General features: G+C 45.7%; 2 protein-coding genes across 6 annotated transcripts in view; one reads left to right on the top strand and one right to left on the bottom strand.

Moving 5' to 3' along the window:
* The first annotated feature begins 1,716 nt into the window (after positions 1-1,716).
* BSX (brain specific homeobox) lies at positions 1,717-6,432 on the top strand. Its single transcript, XM_002708337.5, has 3 exons — positions 1,717-2,029; positions 3,950-4,146; positions 5,125-6,432. Exons 1-3 carry the CDS (start codon positions 1,768-1,770, stop codon positions 5,371-5,373), a joined length of 708 nt encoding a protein of 235 aa, XP_002708383.1. The 5' UTR covers positions 1,717-1,767; the 3' UTR covers positions 5,374-6,432.
* A 12,842-nt stretch (positions 6,433-19,274) lies between these two features.
* Positions 19,275-27,034, bottom strand: part of JHY (junctional cadherin complex regulator) — a 70,560-nt gene continuing 62,800 nt past the window's right edge. For 2 of the 5 annotated variants that reach the window (XM_051848511.3, XM_051848516.3), the window contains exons 7-9: positions 23,180-23,260; positions 22,300-22,428; positions 19,287-20,714 (exon numbers count right to left, since the gene is read on the bottom strand). In XM_051848511.3, the coding sequence (XP_051704471.1) occupies positions 20,517-20,714; positions 22,300-22,428; positions 23,180-23,260 (408 nt within the window). In that variant the 3' untranslated portion in view covers positions 19,287-20,516. Of the gene's footprint in view, positions 20,715-22,299; positions 22,429-23,179; positions 23,261-27,034 lie in introns of all 5 variants that reach the window. The other 3 variants (XM_089334897.1, XM_089334900.1, XM_051848520.3) reach the window with 3 other exon arrangements.

Below are 27,034 nucleotides of genomic sequence, written 5' to 3'. Positions count from 1 at the left end.
GGGTATTAGGGGCTTTCCACTCACTGAATAGGAAATAAACTGACACTGGGAAGAGGTGGCATGGGTGGTGTGGCCCCCTCACCCCAGCACCTCTTCACCCAGTCTCCTCCATCTTCTTTAGCCCTGAGATGACTCTGCTGGGGTAAGGGATAGAGAATGACTTCTGGAAAGTCTGTTATCTCCCCTCTGTCACCATCTGCTCCTGGGTCTTCAGTTCTTACCATTAAACACACACACACACAAATGCACACTTCAGACTCCAGGGCAAAGTGTTCATTAACATGCTTACTTGCCAAGATCTTATTTTAAAGCCCTCAACCCTCATCCTTCCCCTTTTTCCTCCTCATCTATGTACCAGTTTCCAGTTCATCTGTATGGAATAGGACGCTTCCACTTCCTGGAGCACCACAGTTTGCAGCCTAATTGATTCTGGTAATTAATTTGTTCTACCTGCTAGATCAGATGGAAATCCTACCCGCACACCCAAGGATTAGCACTTGGCTTTCTAACACCTCCCCTAATTATCTAATAGCATGGGTTGTGAGGACTCAGTCTCTATTAAAACACTTTTACTATTAGCAGTAGTGATTGGAATTGTGATGATGACTAGATTTCAGCAAATTAGAGCTTAAAAATGGGGAGATGGAAGAGAAGTGGCTTCTTTTAATTTCCCTGAGTTTAACATCAATAATTAGAGCAATTTTCGGAGATGCGAGCCGAAATTACCCCTGCTGTGTTGTGGATGATCACCTTAATTTTAACAAATTGACTCCAGGGAAATAAATATGACAGATTAGAAAAAAGACAAACAGAAAAACAAAAGATTGGGAGGGAGGAAAATGAAAGGAAAGAGCTTGGGAAAAGGAACCAGAGACAAACACGTAGTACAGTTATTTTGGGAGGCTCGGATTGAAAGGAAAAATATAGCAGAGATGCAAGCTGTGTGAGTGAGACGAGGTGGAAGTTTGAGGGGATTCAGGGGAGAGAAGTAAGAGATAGCTCTGGACACGTTGACACATAGATCAAACCACTTGAGTAATGTAGATAGATACAATCCCATCCCACCCATTTCCTCTAAGTGAGGTGACACCCTGAGATTGTCATTGTCATTTTCTTTATTTACCCTTCGGGGCATCCCTCAGTCATCAACTTCAACTGAGTCCAGCAACTTAAAAGTAGTGGGTGCTCTTTCTCCTCACTTCTCCTCCTTTCCCTCTGCCATCAGTGAGTGAAACTCTTAAAACACTGGCCCAAATCTAAATAAATGCTTATCCCCTGCGCTTTGGAGCCCCTTTTAGCGCTGTCTCTCTGAAGAGGAGTTTTCCGGGCAACAGGGATTTTTTCTTTTTATCTTTCTTTAAAAAATGACTGGGAACAAAGTAGCTCTTGCCGTGGCGGGGCAGAATTTGCTGTCGGGAAACCTGGCCGGAACAAGAATCCAGTCGGCTCGGCTCTCCCCAGGCTTGGCCAGGAGCATTCAGCACCGCGGACAGCGCCCCGCCCCGCCCCGAGCCCGCCGCACCCTCCCTTCTGCCTCTGGCAGCCTCGCCATTGGCTCTCCCGACTCCCCTCTCCAAGCTGCCAATTCTCCAACACATAAACCCAACCTACCCAGGAGCTTGTCTTCTCGCTTCTGCAGCGCCCAGGGTAGCCCAGGCCGAGGAGGGATCAGCGGAGATCCGAGCCTCGGGCCTCGGAGAGTGGCTGTCCGCTTGCTTCCACATTTCGTCCGCAGCCCTCGTCCTGTGGCAGGCGCTCGGCTCAGAGATGAATCTCAACTTCACCTCTCCTCTCCACCCTGCGTCTTCTCAGAGGCCCACATCCTTCTTCATCGAGGACATCTTGCTGCACAAGCCCAAGCCGCTGAGGGAGGTGGCCCCCGACCATTTCGCCAGTTCTCTGGCCTCCCGGGTGCCTCTGCTAGACTATGGCTACCCCCTCATGCCCACCCCTACCCTTCTGGCTCCTCACGCCCATCACCCCCTGCATAAGGGAGACCACCACCACCCCTATTTCCTGACCACCTCGGGTAAGTTAACAGGGTCCTCAAGATTCGGGGAGCGAGAGTGTAAGTTTTCTAACAGATCTTTTATCACAGAGCCTAAGCCTATGAAAGAGCCAAGAAAATGCCAGAGCTGGCTTACGCTGGCAGGGCAGCCTGCTTCCCTAAGTGACAGAGGAAGGCTGGGGATGGGGCTTAGAGCCCATGGAGCTCCCTTGAGGGATGTCAGCCCATGGGGGTAATTCGTGCTCATTCCATATTTTTAATAACAGAGGAGACAAACAGGGCCCAGAGGCAGCTGAGGATGAATGGGTTTGTTAATACACTTGGTGGTCGATGCTCAGTTCTTCTCATGAGCAATTTTCTGGCCTACTTTGGTCCCTCTCCCCTCTCAGAGGGAGACTCAACTTTCCAGATTTGAAGATGAAATTTCTGCCACTGGGCAGCTGTCTTCTTCCCTTTGCTGAATGTTGGCAGATCCTACGGAGGGCATAGAAGTGAAGGAGAGTTTGTGATGCTTGGAGGACAAACGCTTTGGGTTGTCCTGAATAAGAGGAGAAAGGGTAAGATAAAGGAAGGGATGCAATGGAGGCAGCCCTTTAACCACCTTCACACCCACACACCTGGCATTGAACTCACACTCTTGGGCTGGGCTACCTTTCTCTGCCCCAGTTGCTGGAGTTGCTGGAGAAAGATGCTAAAGTGTTTTGATTTCTGCAGCCCGGTGAGGAGCAGGATCTTGTGAAGTCTGGTGGGGCCAGGGAGATGCAAGAAAATGCCATTTCCCCCCTCTCTCTCCAAGAGGCCACATCCATGCTTTCTTCTCCAGTGTTTCCATTCAGGTCAGAGTGTTAAGAACAGCAATGAAAACAACTATGGTTTGGGCAGGTGTTGGGGGAAGACAGGAGGCAGTTGGTGAGGTATGGGCACTAAAGTCCCGAAAAAAAGGTACAAGTGTTTGCGGAGTGGGGACACCCAGACTCTAGGGCACTGGAGTGGAGGTTCGCAGCTGTGCATTGGATCCACCACCTGACCTCCCACAGAGCAGTGGTCAAAACCTGGGATGGGGGGACTGCTTGATTTTATTTTTCCTATGGGATTGGCCGATACTGAAGTCTGTGGCAGCTTCTGTCTGCCTGGGGCCTCTCAGATACTGAGTAAAGCTTTTCCTGGGTCAGGAAAAACAAGCAGACTCTCCACAGGGAAAGGCGCTTCAACCTGTCTCTTGCTCTTCTTGGAGTCGGAGGGAAGGAGTGAGAAAACCGAATGAGGACCAGAGGAAAGAGTGGGTCTCCCGATGGACCCTGGAAACTGACAAGTGAAGTGGGAGAGGGAACAGTCTCCTCAGCCTGGTTCTCTACCTGAATGTCTGGATAAGAGTTTTGCTCTGTTCCCTTTGGCTGCGGGCCCATGGGGGAGGTTCGGGGAAAAGGAAGGGTGTTTTCAGTGTGTCTGGGAGGTAAGATCATTTCCAGTCTCCTACAAGCCCCAGAAGGGCTCTGATTGTAGTCAGGGGCCTGGGAGTACATGGGGAAGGCTCCTGGACCGTCTGACATTTCCAAGAAAACTTCACCAGGTGCCAAGAGCCGACTTGGTGCTGGCACACCCTATGGAAGTCACTCCAAGAAATCTTTTTGTAAAGGCCTCCGGATCTACTTTCCAATTTCCTTTTAATTTTACTTACTGTTTATTTTTATTTTCGTATTTCTAGATGGCCCTCCTCCTGCTAACGATCTCCAAGCGCAATCCTCTTGGCTTTCTCCCACCCTTACCCCTGGCCCGGGATTCCTGGGAGAAGGGCTCCCAGAGGCTTTGGGATGAGCCGGAGGCTGGTGGGGGCAAGAGGCACAAGGCAGGAGCAGGGCCCAGGGGTTGTGGGCTGAGCGGGGCGCAGGTTGCTCCCTGGCGACGCTGGCCCTGCACACCCCGCCGCTCTTCTCTCCGCAGGGGTGCCGGTGCCCGCGCTGTTCCCGCACGCGCAGCACGCGGACCTGCCGGGGAAGCACTGCCGCCGCCGAAAAGCTCGCACGGTTTTCTCTGACTCGCAGCTCTCGGGCCTGGAGAAGAGGTTTGAGATCCAGCGCTACCTGTCCACGCCAGAGCGGGTGGAGCTAGCCACGGCCCTCAGCCTGTCCGAGACGCAGGTGGGCAGGAGGAGAGCGAGGCCTCGGCCTCTGCTCCACTCCTCCGTCCCCTTCGGCACGCACTGAGGAATGGGAATGACCTCCTCCCGCAGGTCCATTGTTCTAGGCTTTCGCTAGACCCTTCAGTAAAGTGCTGGTACCCCAACCTCAGGGCAGACAACCCCGGGGGCTCTGGATGGGAGGAAGCCAAGGCTCCTTGTTGGTTCTGGCGACCGCCTCCGGTTTAAACACTGTGGTTTCCAAGTCTCTCTTGGAGCCCGGGAAGAGGTAGAAAGATGGTTAGAGCGTCCGTTTCCCGAGAGAAGCGCACCCGAGGACCGTTCCCTCTTGATTTCCATCCCTCTCACAACCGCATCTTCATAGGCACCACCGCGCTCCTCAACGCCCGCATTAATCGGAGTCCCCTGCCTGTTCCCCTGTTCTGGGCGGAAGAACCGTTTTCCTCTCCCGGCCACTGCACCTGCAGTCGCGCAATTCCTCCTTCCGCGCCATCTCTTCTGCTCTCTGTCAGCCACAACGCAACTCGCTGTGAAGTCCTTAGCCCTGCCGGGCTGGGTCTGGTTTTCTCCACGACGAGAGCCAGCGGGTTCCGTTCTCACCCTCCCGTGCCGGGCCAGAAGTTTGGATGCGTCAATCAGAGGAGCCTAAATTGAGCGTGAGGGGGACTCCAGCCAGCACTTGCTATCAGCGATTCTAACGAGTGACACTTTTAGGACTTAGACAACCACTCCATTCTGGTCCCCACCTTTATTTTGGGATAAGTACTCCCGGAAGCCTTGGGGTGTTTCCTTCTCTATCAGACCTAAGGCGGCTATTTAGAGGGGTACGGGTGTGGCTTCACCCAAGGCAGCCACAGCTCTAGGATAATTCGTCGGTGCATTGCGGTGCCTTTCCCTAAACCGAGCAGTCACTGGGATCTTAGTAACTCTGGATCCCGAGGAATGACATGCTTTCTGATTTTTGTCTCCTCGCAATCAGGTGAAAACGTGGTTCCAGAACCGGCGGATGAAGCATAAAAAACAGCTGAGGAAAAGTCAAGACGAACCCAAAGCCCCGGACGGACCGGAGAGCCCCCAGGGCAGCCCTCGCGGCTCTGAGGCCGCCGCCGCCGCCGCCGCCGAGGCCCGGCTGAGCCTGCCCGCCGGCCCCTTCGTGCTGACCGAGCCAGAGGACGAGGTGGACATTGGGGACGAAGGGGAGCTCAGCTCCGGGCCGCACGTGCTGTGAGCCGCCGGGCTGGGACGGGGAGGCGTGGGAGGAGACCGCGGGGCCCCGGCGCAGTTCTCCCCTACGCGGCAAGACTCGGACTGCGGTTCGCGGCGGGGCTCGGAGTCGGCTCCTGCAAGACGCAAACCCACCGGCCGGGCCTCCAGTCCGCGCGGCCCGCCCTATCCCCGACCCGGCGAGTCGCGCCTGCGTCCGCTCCTTCTGCGCACCGCGGATCCTCCTCGTGCCGCGGCCCAAACTGGAGCCTGGGCTCGAGGGCCCCGCTCTCTCCTTCTGTGGGGGACGTTTTCCTCCGCCATAACCGCAGACCCCCGCCTCCCTCGCCTCTCAGCCGCCTGCGCCTGCCCTCGGCTCTGTTCCCCGGGTCCCGCGGGCTCTCCACTCGGACCCTCTGCCCTCGCGTGGGCAGTCGGAGGGGCTGCAGCTACCCGGCCCGGTGTCTGGGGCCTTGCGCTCTGCGCGGATCACAGCAGAGCCACAGCGTGATGCTTCGAACGTCTGGGGCCCGGACAGAGTCTCGCGCTGCTCGCCCCGCACCCCACGCCCCCAGCCTAACTCAAAGACTAAGAGAACTCCCTCCTTCTCCGGGCGGCGCTTCCATTTCCCCGGCCCCAGCCGCTTCCCACCTAGCCGCTAGCGGATCTGCACCCCGGGCACTTTGCTGAGTTTGCGGGGGGCCTCGCGCACCGCCGCCCTGGACGCCCTGCCTCCCGCGTACTGAGCGGCGCGCGAGCTCGGCCGCAGGCTCGGGCAGCGAAACCCGCAGATGGCCATTTCTGCTTCCCGAACTTGTTGCGCTCGCATCCCGCAACTCTTCCGCGTCCCGTCGGCTACTGATATTTTTAACAGCGAGTGCTCCTCCGGGTGTTAGTGCATCGCAGGGAATGCGACGTTTCAGCCAGGTTAAGTTGTAAAGGAGAACGCTCCGAACAGCCTTAAAGGCTAGGGGTTGCGCGCGTGCCCCTGTTTGCGACTATCTAGGTGGGGCGGGGGTCTGACCGGCTGCCGTATTACCGCTCTCCTTTTTCCTTGAGAGGTCTCCTACTGGGTTTGCAGTCTCTTTAGGTAATAAAGGGCTTGCCGGGCAAAACTGGGGACGAACGCACGTTTCCGGGAATTGCTGGTCACCGTAGACTCCTACGAGCCCGTCTCCTTCCCTCCGTCCTAGGCAGTGTCCTATGCCCCGTAGGAAATGAACTTGCTAGGGACCTTTCGCTAACAGATCTCGTTCCCCCACTCCGGGTTTTGTGGTTTTAATCATTAGAATTATGGTCTTGGAAAAGGTCACCGACATTGTGTGTGTGTGTGTGTGTGTGTCCCTGACATGCTGAAGGGACAGAGATCTCTTGATATTTGCAGTTTGCAATTACGCTAACGAAGTGTGTGGCGACGCTGCATACCCAGGACACTTATCACATACAGCAATCATGCCAGAGGCGACCTCAGCTCCCCATCTTCCTTTCACTTCCGGTGGTGTATTTAGATGAGTGAGCCCAGGAAGGCTGGAAAGAGTATGCGGGGCGGAGTCCCGACCCCTGCGTGCTAATCATTGGAATCATTACACTGGTGTGAGCTTGGGTTACAAGCAGTGTTTTTAGTTCCTCATTTCTCCAATAAGGGGATAAATTCTAAAGATCCTTCTAGGTCTAAATTCCAGGATTCTGTGAGCATCCAGTCGGTTTTTTAAATTAAATAATTTTTTGGTTTTGTTTTTACAATAGGCTTGTTGGGGAAAGATTACCCGAGGCAGAGTAAAGTGTCAGAGAGCTTTACCCAGGCTGCATCGTGTAGGAGACAAAACCACTGCTTTCTAAAGCATAAGCATTGTACATTGTTTTGGGTTTTCCAAACTGCCCAATGAGCTTGTGAGTCACAATCGACAGGGATAATTTTTCCTTTTCGTGGATGAGAAAATTGAGGCTGGGCAAGATTGAAAGATTTACCCGTGGATTCAAGCTTTGCTAACAGCCCAAGGAGGATTAAATATTCCTTCTAACTCCCTGTTTACTTCTTTTTCCCATGCAGTTTTATTATTATTTTTTTTTTCTGGTAACAACGCATCAGTTGGCCTTTTGTCTCCATCACTTTAAGAACATGAGTCTCATTCCATTCTGTTGTGCAGATGTGGCTACAGACAGCAGCAAATCCCGGCTGAGATCTCTCTCCCACCTCTCTGATCCAACAATGACAGTGCCATTAAAAGGCAGGAGTTTATGGCAAATGCTTAAAAGACTTGGTTGCAGAGACCAGAAAACATGATTTGTGGATGAGAATGTTACTGGTAACCTGAAAGGGAAGGTAGATATTATGACACGAGATCAGGGAGCTAAGCGGGAAACCTCAAGTTCTTCTGGTGCCAGGAAGAAAAACAAAAACAAAAACAACTATTAAGCGGGATTTGGGGAAAATCTTAAAATGAGTAGAAATATTGTGTATCTGGGGAAGAGTGTGTGTGTGTGTGTGTGTGTGTGTACACAAACCCCAAAGCACCAGGCATTTCTGTCTTCCCCTGCCTTCACAAGACGCCAGGGCTTACTCCGGGTCTAGGAGGAGCAGATTAGGTGCATCCCATATCCTTTTGTCAGGAAAAAGCAGGTGAATGGGAAACACTGTTGGCTTATGCACAGCTGTGCCTGGACCTAAGCTTGATGAGTATTAAACATGGGAAGGTGCTCATCCCCTCTCATCCTGGTCCTCCCTTTGTGGCCATTCCCGGCTGGACTCAGTGAGGAGGGAAGAGCTCAGAACCATGAAGCAGCCACACTGACTGTGGCACAGTTTTCTGGTCAAAAAACTCCCTTACATTGGTGGCAAACAATCCAACAGCAGGGTTTACCTTGCTGCTGCTTTTTTTTTTTAATACAGGGAATTAAATATAAAGGTATGAACAGACACAATTTGGTCTCAATTTAATGTAACATGATGGCAGTTTTTGGTTTTGGCCTTCAATACTGACCACAGCTTCCATAGGCTGAAAAGATGTTATTTTCTGAATTACTCAGGCTTTTGCCTCAACTTACTTTCTCTTTGTGGTAAAGACTTGATCAAACTGTGTCCATTATGATATATTAAAGGCACACATAGGTCTGATTGTGAAGGGATAAAACATTTTTTTAAGATTTATTTATTTATTTGGAAGGTGGAGTTAGAGAAAGAGAGAGAGAGAGAGAGATCTTCCAACTGCTGGTGTACTCCCCAAATGGCCACAAATGCTGGAGCTGGGCCAGTCTGAAGTCAGGAGCCAGGAGCTTCTTCTGGGCCTTGCACACAGGTGCAGGGGCCAGCACTTGAGCCATCTTCCATTGCTTTCCCAGGCCATTAGCAGGGAGCTGGATCAGAAGAGGAGCAGCCGGGACTTGAACTAGTGTGCATATGGTTTGATGGGATGCTGGCACCACAGGTGGCAGCTTTACCCACTATGACACAGTGCCGTCCCCTTTTATTTATTTACTTTAAAAGATTTACTTATTTAGGGATAAAAATTTTAAAATAGCCTAGATGAGCAAGTGATCCCACATCTAATTCCAGTGGAATCAACAACTTGTTCCACATTTGTCCTAATGTTTTGTTTCTGATGGAATGCTTCATAGTTTCTCAGAAAGACACGATAATATTTCTGCTCAGGTGACACAGAAGATAAGAAATTGAAAATACACCACCCAACTCAGTATTAGCTAATAGTGGCACAAAGAAAGGTCTAACTGGAATCCCTGACACCACTTCTAAAGACAGAGTACTGGTTCTTGCAATGTATTTGACAGGAAGGGGCAAACAGGAAGGCACCAAGCAAGCCACATGCTTTCTGAGCTGAGAATGGTGCAATACACATGTTTAGTTGCAGCTTGGCTCCCTGGTTTTCCTAAATTTGGCTCAGTATATGTGCAAAAAGATAAGCTAATTGGAATATTGTATATGTTAGGTTCTTGACATCACATTTTGAAAATGACAAACTTAACATTCATCCAGTATGCAGGAACCTGGATAGCAAAGGGGATGCAAAACAACAAGTCGAGGAGTGTGAGCTTTTGAACTTGGAGGAGGAAAGTTGGTGGGGGGGTAGTAATGGGTGAGGAAGTTAGCTGTGGTAATTGGGTTTGTATGGTTGCAGGGCTGCTAAGGATAAGGAGACCTATGCTGTATGCTAAAGGTGTCAGAACCAGAACCAGTGATTGTGTCTAGGGAAGGAGATTTTGGACATTTGAGTGCCTCTAATAGACCAGACACTGTGAACAGGCTAAGTCTACAAAGCACTAAGCCCTTTTTCAGTAAAGAAGTTAAAGCAGGGACTGGTGGTGTGGCACAGCAGGTTAAGCTGCCACCTGAAACACCAGCAGCCCAAATGGGCACTGATTCAAGTCCCAGCTGTACCACTTCTCTGTCTCTCCCTCTGAAACTCTGCCTTTCAAATAAATAAAGTCTTTTTTTTTTTAATTAAAGAAAAGTTAAAGCACAGGCTAGAAGATAAAGTATAAAGGGTTCTCTATTAGAGAAATCTCCATTATTGGGAGGTTGGGTCAGATATCCTGAATGGTCCTCTCTATTAGATAGGAGTATTCTATCTTTTTAAAATTTTAATAAAAAGGAACTGTAAGTTTGAAATTATTAAAATCATCATCTCACTAAGACTTCAGCTCATATACACTAATTTAATACCATATACACTAATTTAATACAGCTGTAGCAATTAGAAGAATTAAGAGTGAAATGGATTTTTTATTCCTTAAAGTTTTGACACCTAATTCTAGAAAGTAAATGAGAGCAAAGTGATGTTCCATGAATTTAAAGACAAAGAACAGTCAGGAAAAATTGTCAGTGTCAGAAGAGACATTTAACAAAATCTAAGGTCTTCATTGTGTAAATTAAAGAAATAAGGGCCAGACATAATAAGTACCTTGCCAAAAACAATGGCAGAACCCAGACAAGAAGCCCATTTTAATGATCTTATTGTTATGAATAATTTGTTATGCTAAAATTAATGGCGGGGCTATTGTCATTGTGACATGTGGAGGAGAAGGTCTTCATAGCCAGTAACTCCATCCTGGTCTTCCACATAAATAACAGGGGTCCAAGCCTCCCTTCCCAGACCTTTTAGCAGGAAGCTAGATTAGATATGGAGTAGTTGGGGGCTGGCAGTGTGGCACAGTGGGTTAACACCCTGGCCTGAAGCGCCAGCATTCCATATGGGCGCCGGTTCGAGACCCGGCTGCTCCTCTTCCGATCCAGCTCTCTGCTGTGGCCTGGGAAGGCAGTGGAAGATGGCTCAAGTGCCTGGGCCCCTGCACCCGCATGGAAGACCCAGGAGAAGGTCCAGGCTCCTGGCTTCAGATCAGCTGGCCGTTGTGGCCAATTGGGGAGTGAACCATTAGACAGAAGACCTCTCTCTCTCCCTCTCTCTCTCCCTCTCTCTCTCTCTCTCTCTCTGCCTCTCCTCTCTCTGTGTAACTCTTTCAAATAAATATTTTTTTTTTAAAGATATGGAGTAGTTGGGACTTGAACCAGCACTGATATAGAATGACAGTGTTACAAGTGAAATTTTAACCCGCTGTGCCACAACGCCAGTCCGTCTAGTAAAGTCTTAGATCCACTTTAGAGAAAACTTCTGATTAAGAGCCATCTGAAATTCAAATGGGCTTTCCTGGGAGGTACAGAGTCCCTTAACCCTGTCTTCATTTGAGCCAGGGTTGAATAACCACTTGCTGGGATGTTTATGAAGATATTCCTATAACCAACAGGATTTGAAAGGCAGAGTTATGAAGAAAGAGGGAGATACACACACACACACACACACACACAGAGACAGAGAGAGAAGAGAGAGAGAGAGAGAGAGAGAGAGAGAGAGAGAGCTCTTCCATCCCCTGGTTCACTTCCCAAATGGCTGCAGTTGCTGGAGCTGAGACAGGCCAAAGCCAGGAGCCTGGAACTCCATTTGGGTGTCCCAAATGAGTGGCAATGGCCAAAGCACTTGGTCCATGGTCTGAAGCTTTCTCAAGTACTTTGGCAGGGAGCTGGATTGGAAGTGGACCAGCAATCACAGGGGACACCAGCACCACAGGCGGTGGCTTAACCTGTACTGCCACAACGGTAGCCTTGTTTCCCATATTTTCCTTCTTGGTTTACTCCCACATTTTAGTGGCACACATTCCACTATAGTATCCTGAGATGTAGATGTTTGAGATCATCCTTGTCTAAAATCATCTTTATTTTGGTCTCATGCTTTATTAGTATTTTGGTTAAGTATAGAACTCTAAGTTGGAAATAATTTTTGAATATTTTTGAATATATCAGTTTTTCATCTTGAAACTACCACTCTGAAGTCTGAAGTTACTTTAATTCTTGATTCTTAATGTTTACTGATTTATCTATTTTACTTTTTTGAAAGCTAGTATGATTCTCTTTGTAGCCAGTTTACTGAAATTTTACAATTATGTGCCCCCTTTTTTTTTTGGTGATTCAAAAGGCTCTTTTAGTCTGAAAATTCATTTTGTTCAGTTATGGATGGCCTTCATAAAATTCTTTAACTTCAGTCCCTCTTTTTCATATTTGTTCTTAATGCAACTTTATATTATTTGGATTCTTATCTCCTACATTTATCCTGTAAATTTCTTATCTTTTTTCTCCTATTTTCTGTTCCTTTATCTTTTTACTCTGACTTCTAGGAAAATCCTTTGATGTTATTGTCTAACTTTACTTTTGATTTTTAATTTCTGCTACCATATTTCTATTTCCAAAGGTTTCATTTCATTTCCTTATCCCCTTTCTTCTTTTTCAAGGTATCCTGTGTAAAGCTCTTAGATTTTTGGAGATCCTTGGTTGTCTACTCATTTGTAAGCATGAAAAACTAACCAAGCTAATAGGGAACTCAGGGCACGTGAGCAGAACTTGTTGGTTGTGAACTGTACTGTGGGACACCATGGTTGAGTTCTTTAGTTGAATGGCCTCGGAGGTCAGGATTTTTAGGTATTTTCATTAGGCTGGTTAGATGCCCCAGAGAAGATTTTTCCAAACTCCTGATTTTAGGAGGCAGATGGAAGAGGCTCAGAGGTCTCCATATTTTAAATACACATTTAAAGTCCCTGTGACGCAGCCAGTTAGCCCTCACTAGCTGACACCATTCCATCCTCTCTACTGGGGCAGTGGAAGGGCAGAGCTTGGCTGCCTAGAAACTGGGGGGTGGACCTGCAGGTCTACCTATTCTTAAACTGACTTCCATCCAGTTGTCTCATTCCCATTCACCCTACTTCCAGAGGTAACTGATGCCATCCATTCCTGAGCGCTTTCGGTATCTTATAGAGTAAGTCGGATAGACTCTTGGCTTTCCTCTTGGCGAATTTGGTACTTTTGGAGTCTTTCAATTTTTTTAAGCAATTCATTTATCTGCTTTCCGGTTTTCAAAATTTTGTTACAATGGCCATTTCTCCTATTCTCCCTTACATGTTTATACCTTTTAAAAATGCTTAATTGTGATTTCTGTGGGTCTTGTTACAGGAGTGAAATAGATGTGTTCGTCTACCCTATTTGTCCAGGAGTCCTGTAATTTGAATTTAATGTGATTTAATGCTGATCTTTCACCTTGATCTTTCTTTTCTGTAGCTGAATTTGTTGAGGTACAGGAGAATTGCATTGTCAATAGAACAGATGAAACACAGGGAACGCGGGGAAAGGCCTTGCTGTCAGGTAACAGGCTGGAGGCAGGTAGGGACAGCCAGGATTCAAGACAGATCCTGACAGTTGTCATCTGGATGGCAAAAACTAGCGTAAGATTCATCTGGGAGATGCATTTGGCACTGGCAAGAGAATAGCTATGGGACCTTCTGTGGCCAGGGAAGGAAGGAAGCACCCGAGGGTTCTTCCCACCTCATGAAGCAATGCAGTACCAACAGCTTGGGATTTGCTGGGTTGACAGCATTGGGAATTACAACTAGTCCCTAATGATCTTTGTCTCTGGAGGGTCTTGAGTAGTTTTACAGGATGTTCTTAGAAATTTCAAGGTTGGGGATTTATCTTATTTCATTTCCTTGGTCTCACATAAATTTAAAATCTAGTTTCCTAACTGATGGAGGAAAGGGGAGAAACAGAAAAGATAAACAGAGGAAGCAAGATAGAGATAGGCACACGAGTGCATGCACACACACACACAACTCCTACAATAGATGATGCCCGCAGGACAGGGAGAATTGGAAGGTGATCAATTAAGACATTAAGTGTTTTGCGACATGGACGCATCTGCATTTTGTCCTGATAACAAGGCCATCAGCTCATTTTCAGAGGGCTGCTGGCTCCTTCAGCTCAAGCCTCACATCAAAGCAAAACTGTCCGCTTGCTTTTTCCAATCCAAATAGGGATGCTAATTTATACTCCTTAATGTGTGATGGTAAGAGACTCCTTCAATTAACTGAATTCTATAGCCAGCGAAATAAAAGGTATACAAAGGGGTGTAGGCTGCAAGAGCCGAAATTCTCATTAAATCAAAAGGTCCAGTATTCATTACCTCATGCATCTGAGGCTAAACACTAAATATGGGGATCATCAAAGGAGGTTTAATGGGTTAAATTGAGAATATAATCTAATTAAAATATTAGACATGGCTAAATAGTTCTTTGATATTCATCTAAAGCTTTCATTAAAAAATAGGTGCTTGAGATTTGTATCATAGGAGATTATCAATTTTAAGTAGAGACAACAAATTTAGGGACCTCATCAGCACTATTTCAGAGTGTCACCATTGTAAGGGAACAAGGCAAAATGGGAAAAGGCCTCCCTGCCAGGTGACAGGGTAGGGATATGAGGGAGGGCCAGTCTGGCTTCTGGCTTCATGTTACTGATTTTGATAGTTGTCTGGATGGTGAAAAAATCGAACGTGTAATATTAACTTGGGAGATGTATTTGCCACTGAGGAAAGAGTACATGTGGGGCTGAACCTTTTAGCTAGAGATCTCCACTGGTTCCCTTCCATGCGTTCCCGACTTCCTTCCCGTGTGAGGGCAGTTTCCTGAAAGATGACTGATTATGCTTTCTGGATCTCAAATTTCTAATAGTTATTTCCCCTGCTATCACACTGGCACCCTAGGGAGTCCCTACTACTTCAATTACTCTTGCCAAAGCTTGGAGCCCTAGCAACAGAGGGTACCCTGAAAAATCAGGGGGCCAATCCCAGCATTGAAGCTGGTCTAGACGAGCTGCCAATTCAATAAAAGGTATTTATGAAACCTTATCAGAAATTTCCAAAGCTTCATTGAGCACATTTGCCTGGAACGCTCACACCATTGCGATCCTCTCAACCTGTTAGAGCTATTTAACAGCGGAAGACCATTTATTCAGCTTATTGAAAATTAATTACTTCCATTACCCAGGTTTGCAAGGGGGAATGAAAAGGCAATGGAGAGGTAACAAGGGAGAAAACCAAATTGTTTTTTCCTCTCCTTCTATTTTCCTAAGAGTCCCTGTATTGGGGGATAGAGAGGGCTGGAAAACTTACTCATTTTGCATCTTACAATATTGCATTCTTTCTATATGTTGTTTTTGTGATGTTTTGGGAAAGTCCCCACTTTCCAGTTATTTTATGGAATCCAAGTTAAATAATCAAACATGAAAAATGGGAATGTTTCAGACTGGGAAGGAATTTAGGGAGATGAATAAATGAATGGAAAGTCTGCCATCCAAAATTTTTTGCTTTCTATCAGCCAGATGTTTGCTTAGGAAGGTGGGGCATCTTAAACTTTCACAGTCCCTCTGTGAGAAGGAGGTGTGATCTGCTTCATGAAGCCAGAGGGTGAGCAGAAACCAACACTGTTCTCAGGCTGGAGGCAGCAAGGTGAGCGGACAGTTCTGAATATCAGGCTTTCCTGCTACTCTGAGCCCCTACTTCAACATATTTTAAAAAGTGGAATATGTGACTAAGTGCAATTTTATTAGAAGGCATATTTTACCCTGATAGTACAGAAATAATATAATTTTGTCTGACAATATAGAAACTTCTTATAATTATTGATACAGAGGAAGAGAACAACATAAATAGATAAAACTCACAGTAATTCAAACTTCTTACTCTGGGCTATAGTTTTAAATACTTTTCCTACTAAAAAAAACAACAAAAGAAGCAAAAGGGATATTTGCGTATCTTTTTGTCTGTTTTTACCCTTAGGAAACACAAATTAGGAAAAAAAAACCACAGCATCAGAGAAAACTCCTATAGTCATCCTATGAATACTTGAGAGGTGGATGAAATACGTATGAATCAAGAAATTCTAATAGGAAAAGGTAATCTTTTTTTTAAAGAAAATTTAATAATTGAACCCAGTTCATAAGTAATATTGTAAAGCCCCATACTGTATTCGTTCACAAATAGAAAGACCAGTGGAATCAAACAGAAAGTCTAGACAAACAAAAATGTATATGCAACATTCCAGATTGTTGCCAAAAAAAATGACAACACAAGTAGAGTTGTACTAACTGAATAACCATTCCATCATGGAGTAATAACCCGACTCACTTGGGCTTTTATATTATTTTGTTGATGGACATTTGTATTATTTCTGTCTTATTGATATTATAAACAAAACTATAAATATTACAGGCATTACTTTTATTGAACATGAATTTCTGTTGGGTGAGGAAAAAGTAATCTTAAAAACCATTTACGAGAACAAACCTTATTTGTTCTTAAGAACTTTATGCTTACAAATTCTACTTTTAATACTTTTAAGCACATCTTGGGAGATAATTAGCTAAACTTATCCTGATATCTACAGACTATCACCCAAATTCAGTCCATTTTCTGCGATTTTTCTGTAAGTAATTTAAAATGAATCCCCTGGAGTTGATCTAGCCTGCTATTGTAGGCCATTTGCTATCAACTCAAAGTTCTCAATTAGCTCCAGTGTTGTTATAATTACTGGACGTGTTTTCAAACAACTCCCAGTTAATAACTGTTGGGATGAAGAGTCATTTTCTCACTATAGACTAGACTGTGCACGCTCATGCTTGCTGTGATGTTTCGACAATGATTCATTAACCAATAATAAGGCCCCAATTGGAACCATTAGGCATCAGTGCCTTTGCTAGGCTTACCTTTTATTTTGTCCTTCAATATTGTCTTTCCTTGACTTGGTTTCTGGATAACTCCCAGGAGACTCCTTACTATACAAAACAATATCAAGAAGACAGCTGTCATTAAATTCAGCTACTTGTAAAAAAAAAAAGCTCTCTCTAAGAGGACGCTCTTGTTGGAAACTCAAGATGGAAAAACACCATGAAAAGGAGGCTGTAATGAAAGAGAATACATGATTTAAAGGCCTTTATTTGCACCAGTCCATAGAGATTAGGCAGAATTACACTATTGCTTTCAATGACATATATAACATCTGGTCAAATACAAGCCCTCTACTATTAAATCATTCAAGTTTGAAGTTCATTGTTGAATAGTAGGTACATTGTTTTTTCCTTTTTGCATATCTGAAACAGAAATGCTATGGAATTGATCACTGATCCATTTTGGTTTATAAAAGATCAATATTGCTGTTATTAATACAATGTACTTTATTTTTTCCCAAACATTTATTTATTTGAAAGGCAGAGTTACAGAGAGGCAGAGGCAGATGCAGAGAGAGAGGTCATCCATCTGCTGGTTGACTCCACAGATGGCCACAATGGCTGGAGCTGTGTCAATCTGAAGCTAGTAGCCAGGAGCTTCTTCCAGGTCTCCCATGCGGGTATGGAGGCCAAAGGACTTGGGCCATCTTCCACTGCTTTCCCAGGCCATAGCAGAGAGCTGGATCGGAAGCGGAGCAGTGGGACTTGAACTGGTGTTCATATGGGATGCCGGCACTGCAGGTGGCAACTTTACCTGCTATGCCACACCCCTGGCCCTGATACAATGTACTTTAAAGGAGGGGCAAAAAAAGTGTTTGTCATTCACCGTTTCTGCAGAATCTTTCCCCTGTCCTAGTGTCTCTGTAGCTTAGTGAGTGGCACTCTGCTGTAAGATGACTTGGGGACACACCAAGGGCCCCTTTGATCCATTCCTTGATTTCAATTCCAATTTTTAGCAAATAGTTTTTTGTTTATTCTAGATCCCAATGGGCAACATAAAAGAATACTGATGTTTTAGTGTCCTGTGCACTGGATGGTAAAGTCTTTTCTCTGAGGGTAATGATTCTGTGGCAAGTTGTTTGACATGAACTGAAATCACTTCACCTACTTGAGCTGAGTGTGGGTTCTTGACAGTATGTGTGAAAGTGTTTGAAGGGTTTAGCAATGCTTAGGATAACAGAAAAGGCTATGGGAAGATTCTGAGAATGTTCTGGGGAAAAATGTGAAATTACATCTCTTATTGGTCTGGATCTAGGTTGAGTTGCTTTGTATGTTTATTACAACTTCCTCTGTATGGTAAGGAGGCTGCCAAATCGTGTGTGTTGAAAATTATCAGGTGTAGGTAATGCATATTTCTTTTTTTAAAAAAAAATTTTTATTATTTGAAAGAGAGTTACAGAGAGAGGTAGAGACAGAGAGAGAGGTCTTCCATCCGCTGGTTCAGTCCCCACATGGCCGCAATCGCTGGAGCTGAGCCAATCTGAAGCCAGGAGCCAGGAGCTTCTTTCAGGTCTCCCATGTGGGTGGCAGGGGCCCTAGGACTTGGGCCATTTTCCATTGCTATCCCAGGCTCAGAAGAGGAGCAGCTGGGACTAGAACCGGCACCCATATGGGATGCCGGCGCTTTAGGCCAGGGCTTTAACCCGCTGTGCCACAGCGCTGGCCCTGGTAGTGCATATTTCTAAAAATTGAACTCAATGGAAATTCAGGCCCCAAGTTGAAATTCATAGCAGCTAACACGCTCTTTGCCCACACAGACAGACAAGAGACACATCATCAAACCATACTGTCTTTGGTGTTGAACGGTAGAGACTGAGAGCTGGCTGGGCTTCTGTTGCTCTCAGTAGGACCCATGGACTTTTGCATCACTCACTCTGCCTTCATCTCCATTTCCTCTTTTGAAAAATTGGCAGGTGAACAAGGTCAACTCTCTCCAAAGCTCTAAGTCTCTATTAGAAATTGAAGATTTAAAAATTTTGCCACATCCTTTAAATACGAAGATGTGAGAATGTCTCTATAAGCTTTCTTTTCTCTTCCAGAGGGAGTTCACATTTAAGGCTATTTAGGAAAAAAATTAATACAGGTTTGTCATTGTAGCTCAGGTTTCTAGAAACAATTTCACCATGTACTCTAAAGGGGCCCCTTCTTTAAAAGTCCATTTTAGGAGCAATTTAGGCTGTGAAGTGTCCTAAATTAACTCCTCATATATGGTATTATGTTCATAACACTACTGAAACATGATTCGTCAGTTTTCTATTTATCTTCAGATACTTGTTATTTTTCCAGGCTCTCAACTCTAGCTGCTTCCAGTTTTGAGACAATTATGTATAGGCCGATGTGTATACTCATCTGTATGAATAAAATGCATACAACACAGGAGTAAATCTCCACGGCTAGTCCTTGTGCTACACGTAGAGGTAAAGAGGTTTGCCCAAAGTTGGCGTTAAAATGATCAATTTCCAGGGGCTGTTTCTATGGCGTAGTGGGTAAAGCCACTGCCTGTAGTTCCGGCATCCCACATGGACGCCAGTTCTAGTCCCGGCTGCTCCACTTCCAATCCAGCTCTCTTCTATGGCTCGGGATAGCAGTGGAAGATGGCCTAAGTCTTAGGGCCCCTGCACCCGTGTGGGAGACCTGGAAGAAGCTCCTGGTTCCTGGCTTTGGATCAGTGCAGCTTCGGCCGTTGCAGCTATCTGTGGAGTGAACCAGTGGATGGAAGACCTCTCTCCTGCCTCTGCCTCTCTCTAACTCTGCAGTGAGTGCAAATAAATGAATAAATCTAAAAAAAAAAAAAATCAATTTCTGGATATGCCCTCCTAAGAATGAAAAGTCCAATTAATATCAGGAAGTAAAATACTAAACACTCCAGTAGTTTTTTAAAATGTTTATTTATTTTCACCTACTTGCAAGGCAGAGCTACAGAGAGAGAGATGTCTTTCATCTGCTGGTTCATTCCCCAAATGCCTACAACATCCAGGGCTGGGCCAGGGTGAATCCAGGAACTCAGAACTCTATTCAAGTTTCCCACAGGTGTGGGTGGGGCCAAAACACTTGGTGGTCACGTGCCCCCTCCCAGGATGCAGTACCGTGAAGTTGGAATGAAAGCAGAGGTCCTGGGAGTGGCACGCTGATGGGGGATGCAGGTGCCCGAGCAGCAGCTGAACCTGCTGCACTACAGCATCCTCCTCTCCAGTAATTATTTTACGGATGGGAATTTTTACATTGCCTTAAAATTCAAGAAATTAAAAACATTTATTAATTTCTACATCCAGTAGCACACTATAGAATGCTTTTGTCTTATCTAATGTTATTTTTGCATGTGTGAAAACACACATTTACCAATATATTAAGATGTTTGTGATGAAAAAATGCCCAACAAATTTCTATGCGTGAAGTCAGAAGCTTCGATAAAGGTCATCTCTTAGAATTGCCTGAGTTGGCCATTTCTGGGTTTGCTGGAGTAATTCTAATAATGTCTTGATGCTCTGTTAGAACAGCATTGGGTCTGTTGTATTTGAGAAGGCCCACCTAGATGTACCTTTTTTTCCCCATTTTATTTATAAGCTCTTTGCTAACCTTGGACATTTTAGTAATATTTTTGAAATGTTATCTCAAAATGTTCTGTCATGAGTCCAACTGAGTTCGTGGAAAAACTGAAGTGTTTATATCTCCCCTCCCCAAACCAGGACAATAAGGGAGAAACACATGTGGAGACATTTATTTCTGGGTAACTTCAAGATTTTCATTATGCTAAGAAAGGTAGAGATTAATTAAGAAATCAAAAGATAAAATAAGAAATCAAAAGATATACTACAAAACCAAAGGCTTTATTCTCTAGTTTTCAGTCCAAGTTCTAAGTGATTCGACAATCATTTAAAAAGAAATTTCTCACTAGGATGTAAAATATGGCACCATACTGTGACTGGGCCCCATATTTTAAATCCTGCACGAAGCACATGCGGGCTGCAGTTAGAGCGATAATGACAGGCCTCCATGCTCAAGGCAGACAGGTGGTAGGGCTTCTCCACGCCTGGTCTCCTGCCGGGTGTCGGGGGCTACACGATGTGCAGGACTTTGAAAGCTGCCACGGCCTGCTTCTCTCTTTCGTGCCTATTCTGCAGCATTTCCAGCAGGGAGATTTCAGGTAAACTCTCTTCTTTTCCAGCGTAGCTGTTTTTTTTTTTCTCCTTTGAGGCTCGATCGGTCAGATTTGATGGCTTGGGTTTTGGGATGGTCTTAGCGTATTCCAAAGCCTAAATGTGTTACAAGATAAAATGTTATTTGGAATGGGAAATGAGTCCTAGCTTCCTTAAATTAGGAAATCTTTATACATTTATGGCATGAATGGTGGCTACTGCAATAACTTATTGGGTGGAAATGGAGATCGCATGGAAAAAGCAGACAATGTTAACAATGCACAGTTTAAATGGAACAGATCAACTGCAAAACAAGATGTTGTAGATAAAAAAAAGTCAAAGAATGATATAATACAATTATGCCCTGTGGATGCTTTCTTCATGAAACTGAGTTTCCTTCAAGTGCCTGGAAATAGATTTCTCTTGTGTTTGACTTATTTGATTTCTAGAAGCTTCATTAAAAGCAAACTTCTATTAGGAAGATGTGAACAGATCTTTCTATCCAAAGAGGATAGCTTGAGACCAAAGACAACACTGAAGTTGATGTAAAACTGAACCTCCAATGTTACAGCAACTGTTCTTGTTGCATGGTTCTTTCAACTCCAGTAGTGATCTGAGGCTGGCATTTTTTTCTTTCTTTAGGATATCTCTGGAAATCCAGACGCTGAAAATATGGCAGCCTTTCCCCCCAGACATGTCAATTCTGAGATGCATTACCATAACAATCAGAACTCACCAAACAGAATTTCTAAATCTGTCTTTCCATCAGTTATATATTTTAATTAGAACCTATTGATAAGTGAAATAGAAATAGAAGATAAATTTCAGTCCTGGAAAGGAAAAAAAAAGTCTGAAACATAGGAAAAAATCCAGACTTCTCAGTAGGTAGATTCTAAAGGAATTTCTAATTACAGTTTTGTTTCTTTGAAACTCTTCATGAAAAACGAATGGGGATTGGAGGGAAAAGAAAAAAGTGGCATCATGGAAACTCAGCGGAAGGGGCTGAGGTCTTTCAGGCCTGAGGAAGAAATGCAATAAATAGAAAACATCATGCTCAGTGAAAGAGAACATGAAGTACAAATTCCTAAAGGCACCAGGCCATCACTTGTCTCTCATGCAAGGGGTCCTTTGTCCGCACTGCGATTGGACAGATCGATCGAGTGTAGACTTGCACTGCAAAACCCCGTGTCTCCACGGTACGCATTTCATTCACATCATGACTTCTGACTGGGAGACACGGGCAGGGAGAACATTCTGTATTTTACGAAATCAGTTTTCTCCAATAAAAGAACCTTACAGAAAGGCGAAGGGGGATGAGTATGAGAGAAACAATGAAGCATTGTTCTTTGACATATAAATAGCCAGAAGACGCTAATTTCCTTAAAACTTATTTACTGATAGAGAAAGAAATCAATAGTGAATCAAGATTGCTAATTTCTTCTAAGAAATTGTTTTCTTATTTGATTTTTATGTGTGGCAAGCAAACTATACTTGGCAGAGGTGGAGATGAACATCAGGGGAAAAAGTTAACCTTATAGCAGTGTGTGTGTGTGTGTGTGTGTGTGTCTGTGTGCTGGGTAGCTACAGGAATGGCAGTAGTTAAAATACCTTCCAAAGAGATGGGCAATATTCTTTAAGAGTTAACAAAATGTTCCTTTTCGTTCTGACTGAAGAAGTAAATGCCTTAATGAGAACGTCTTACCTTCTGACGAGGGATGGCAGGTTTGCTTTCCGCTTTTGCTGTCTGTGGTTTTGACAGAAGGGATAGTGTCTTCATGTTGTACTCCTTCACCTGCTTTGCATATTCCTTTTGCTGCATGAATTTTTGCATCTGTTCAGAGAAACAAAATGATGAGGCGGGGCAGGTCCTGCTAGTTCTCCCTGCACTTCCAGGTAACGCCAGTGGGCACCGTGTATCAGCAGCACTACAGGAAAGAGACTATCCTGTGTGGGGTGGCGGCAGGGAACTGGGTCCGTGCATGTCCTTCCGCATGGCGGCCTCTCTCAGGACGACCCCTGCAGTAGCGCCCCAGTGTTCCCTTGGCAGTGGCTGAATCACATTCAGCCTCTTCCTTGTTGCATTTCCCCAATTTATTTTCATTTTTTGTTTCCAACTTTGAACTATACTCTCTTTTTATGCTTTGAGTGCAACTGCAGTTAAAACACATTACATGAAGATCTTCTTTCACGAGAGGAAACAGGATAAAGTAGCTGTACTTTGCAGGGACTGGGAAACTATTGGACTAGGTGTCATCTCTGTGGCTCCTCTTAGGAATTACCAAGACGACTCTATCAGAAAAGGCAACCACACAGCTTGCACATCTCGATCCATGTGCACGTGTCCAGGCTTTTCGTGTGAAAGGCGGACACTTAGCACAACATGGTTAAGTATTTTCATTTTATGCTAAGACGGGTGCAGGGGTGGCTGTGTCCCTATTGCCAATGCTATTTTAGAAGGGTCTCTATTCACAGCAAGACATCTGCAGTAGGACTTGATTCCCGAGGGCACCTTTATTCAGTTTTGCTTAAAAGATAGGTAGGTAGAGTCAAGCCTGAATGCACTGTTTGCACTTTGCACTCACTTTGTCTCTGATGGACTCAAAGTCAGGTCCGAGGCCTCCAAGATTCAAGTCGCTGTTCTGATAACCTTTCAGCTTGGAACGCTACAAATACAACCAGTAGAAACAGTGTCTTGTAAGGACCTGCCTGTTCCCCCCAAGTTGTCATAGACACATAAGGGAGGAAGGTAAATGAGAAGGGAAGCCTATAAGGACTGTCGGAGAATGGTGCGTGCCCTGAACATTCCTCCATTTAAAAAAAAATTTTTTTTTTTATTTGACAGAGTTATAGACAATGAGAGAGAGACAGAGAGAAAGGTCTTCCTGCCATTGGTTCACACCCCAAATGGCCGCCACAGCCGGCACTGCGCCGATCCGAAGCCAGGAGCCAGGTGTTTCCTCCTGGTCTCCCATGCGGGTGCAGGGGCCCAAGCACTTGGGCCATCCTCCACTGCACTCCCGGGCCACAGCAGAGAGCTGGACTGGAAGAGGAGCAGCTGGGACTAGAACTGGTGCCCATATGGGATGCCGGCACCGCAGGTGGAGGATTAACCAAGTGAGCCACGACACCGGCCCACATTCCTCCATTTTAATGGTAGTTACTGGTAGTCCTCTCCTTAGTAATTTGTAGCTGGTTACCTAGCATGTTTTGATTTTTTCCACTGCTGCAATAAATAAAATTAAAATTATGAAAATCATAAAGAATTTCATGCCAGTAATGGGCTCTTTTGTTATTAATGTTCTTGACATAACACATGCATGTCACTGCTGTTGTGATGTTACGTTCAGTCCAGTGCAACTCACCAAACCAAGTGACTTCCCTGGAAGAGGCATCCTCAATGCATCAGATAAGTAAGAGGGAGCACCTGCCTAGTGGTGAGATAGTTTGGTCCATTAGAAACTCCACAGAAGAAAAGCAAAGAAGGTAACAACTTCGAATTTTTTTTTTTTTTTTTGACAGGCGGAGTTAGACAGTGAGAGAGAGAGAGAGAGAGAGAGATAGAGATAGAGAGAAAGGTCTTCCTTTTTCCGTTGGTTCACCCCCAAGTGGCTGCTACGGCTGGCGCATTGTGGCCGGTGCGCTGCGGGGATCTGAAGCCAGGAGCCAGGTGCTTCCTCCTGGTCTCCCATGCGGGTGCAGGGCCCAAGTACTTGGGCCATCCTCCACTGCACTCCCGGGCCACAGCAGAGAGCTGGACTGGAAGAGGAGCAACTGGGACAGAATCCGGCGCCCCGACCGGGACTAGAACCCGGGGTGCCGGTGCCGCAGGTGGAGGATTAGCTTATTGAGCCGCGGCGCTGGCCCAACTTCGAAATTTTGCTATTGATTGTTGAAAAGAATAAAAGGGAAGGGCCTGCATTGTGGTACCACTGCCTGTATTAGACCACTGCCTGTGGTGCCTGTATCCCATATGAGAGCCAGTTTGAGTCCCTGCCATTCTATAGCACCCTGCTAATGTGCCTGGGAAAGCAGTGGAAGGTGGCCCAAGTGCTTGAGCCCCTACCACCCATGTGGGAGACCCAGATGGAGTTCCAGGCTCCTGGCTTCAGCATGGCCCAGCAGCAGCCCTTGCAGTTGTTTGGGGAGTGAACTTGTAGTTTGGGGAGCCCTTCCAAAAAAAATGGGTGGAAGAGCTCTTTCTGTGTCTCTCCCTCTCTCTCTCTGTAACACTGCCTTTCAAGTGAACAAATCTTAAACAAAGAGCTAAGTTTTAGTAACAAACAACTATAATACACTCATGACACTGTCTTATTTTGTCCCTCCAGTCTGATTTTGGATATTTTGAAAGATACACATAATTTTATGTGATAATTCTTACTAGTATTACACACTTAAAAGGACAGAATAGAGCAAGGCTATTTAATTATTGGTTTTTGACACTTGAGCACAATAGTAGGCAGGAAAGATTCTAATGATCTGACCACAGGATAGAATAAATATTCCACACACCACAGCTTTTGACATTAAATGTGAGGTTCAGTGGCGAGTGCTGTGGTGCAGCAGGTTAAGTACACACTTAGGACTCCCACATCCCACACTGGAGTGCTGGTTGGAATCAGGGTTGCTCTACTTCCAATCCAGCTCCCTGCTAATGAGCCCAGGAAGCAGCAGATGATGGAGACTCAAGTGCTTAAGTCCCTGCCACCCCATGTGGGAGACCAGTGTGGTGTTCCTAGATCCTGGTTTTGACCTGGCCCAGACCCAACTATTACAGCCATTTTTTTTTAAAGATTTATTTATTTATTTGAAAGTCAGAGTTACACAGAGAGAGAAAAGGCAGAGAGAGATCTATCTGCTGGTTCACTCCCCAATTGGCAGCAATGGCCAGAGCTGCACCGATCTGAAGCCAGGAGCCAGGAGCTTCTTCCAGGTCTCCCATGTGGGTGCAGGGGCCCAAGGACTTGGACCATCTTCTACTGCTTTCCCAGGCCATAGCAGAGAGTTGGATTGGAAGTGGAGCAGCCAGGTCTCGAACTGGCACCCATATGGTATGCCGGCGCTTCAGGCCAAGACATTAACCCTCTGTGCCACAGCACTGGCCCCTATTATGACCATTTGAGGAGTGAACCAGCAGATGGAAGAGCTTTGTCACTCTTTCAAAGAGGTAAACAAATAAATCTCAAAAAAGGGTGAGGTTCAGACTTGCTACTTCCCCTAGTGGGGACACCAAATCCTTTCCTCTTTGTTAATTAGTTTATCTTTTGGTAAGGGGTAGCAGAGATGGTTTGGATGATGATATTATTTTAGATTACATCTAAGTTTGTGCTGATGGTAGAGAAAGAGATAGCCCTATTGAGAGGGCAGTGCTTTTGTATTCACTGTTGGTAATGCTCCCTTTCTATATGTTAATGACAAGGCATAGCATTTTTTATAAATTTTGAAAGCTTTTGTTAATCGATATACATCGTAAGATGTATATCTAGTGAATCTTTTTCTAAAATAGAATTTGGTAGAGATAGTTGGGATGAAAGAGATTATTTCGTCATATTAGCTATAATTGCAAAAAACTCCCCAATCTTGTTTTTTTTTTTTTTTTTTTTGACAGGCAGAGTGGACAGTGAGAGAGAGACAGAGAGAAAGGTCTTCCTTTGCTGTTGGTTCACCCTCCAATGGCCGCCGTGGCCAGCGCGCTGCGGCCGGTGCACCGCGCTGATCCGATGGCAGGAGCCAGGTACTTCTGGTATCCCATGGGGGTGCAGGGCCCAAGTACTTGGGCCATCCTCCACTGCACTCCCGGGCCACAGCAGAGAGCTGGCCTGGAAGAGGGGCAACCGGGACAGAATCCGGCACCCTGACGGGGACTAGAACCCGGTGTGCCGGCGCCGCAATGCGGAGGATTAGCCTAGTGAGCCGTGGCGCCGGCCAAAAAACTCCCCAATCTTAAGATTGAACTAATATGAACACAATGACAACCATTACAAGAATGTGTCCTGCTCACGGTGGTCTACTGACTCTCCAAAGGTCACTCCAATTAGCTTCTCATCACCACCTCACACTGTACAGGCTCACAAGCTGATACAGTTATCCCCTGGAACCCACTGGGGATTGGTTTCAAAACATCCCTGGGACACCACAATCTGTGGCTGCTCAAGTGCCTTATATAACCTAGGGAATCCTCCTATGTGCTTTATTATTCTTTTAAGAGTATTTATTTGAAAGGCAGAGTGACAGAGAGGGAGAGACAGATCTTCCAGTTGCGGATTCGCTCCCCAGTGGGTGTAACAGCCAGGTCTGGGCCAGGCCGTAGCCAGGAGCTAAGAACTCCATGGAGGTCTCCCACACGGGTGGCAGGGACCCAAGTACTTGGTTCATCATCACTGCACACCCATGCCAGGGTGTCCAGGGGCAGGAAGTTGGATCAGAAATGGAGGCGGGAC

This window comes from Oryctolagus cuniculus, chromosome 1 (genome assembly GCF_051225735.1).
Source record: "Oryctolagus cuniculus isolate XC-2025 breed Fujian yellow rabbit chromosome 1, ASM5122573v1, whole genome shotgun sequence".
Taxonomy (NCBI): Eukaryota; Metazoa; Chordata; class Mammalia; order Lagomorpha; family Leporidae; genus Oryctolagus; species Oryctolagus cuniculus.
The sequence above is the reverse complement of the archived record's forward strand: the minus strand, read 5'-3'. Positions and strand labels throughout refer to the sequence as shown.

Coding starts and splice junctions, on each gene's coding strand:
- BSX (XM_002708337.5), top strand. CDS start 1,768: ATGAATCTCAACTTCACCTCTCCTCTCCACCCTGCGTCTTCTCAGAGG. Junction 2,030..3,949: donor CTATTTCCTGACCACCTCGG/GTAAGTTAACAG, acceptor TTCTCTCCGCAG/GGGTGCCGGTGCCCGCGCTG. Junction 4,147..5,124: donor TCAGCCTGTCCGAGACGCAG/GTGGGCAGGAGG, acceptor CCTCGCAATCAG/GTGAAAACGTGGTTCCAGAA.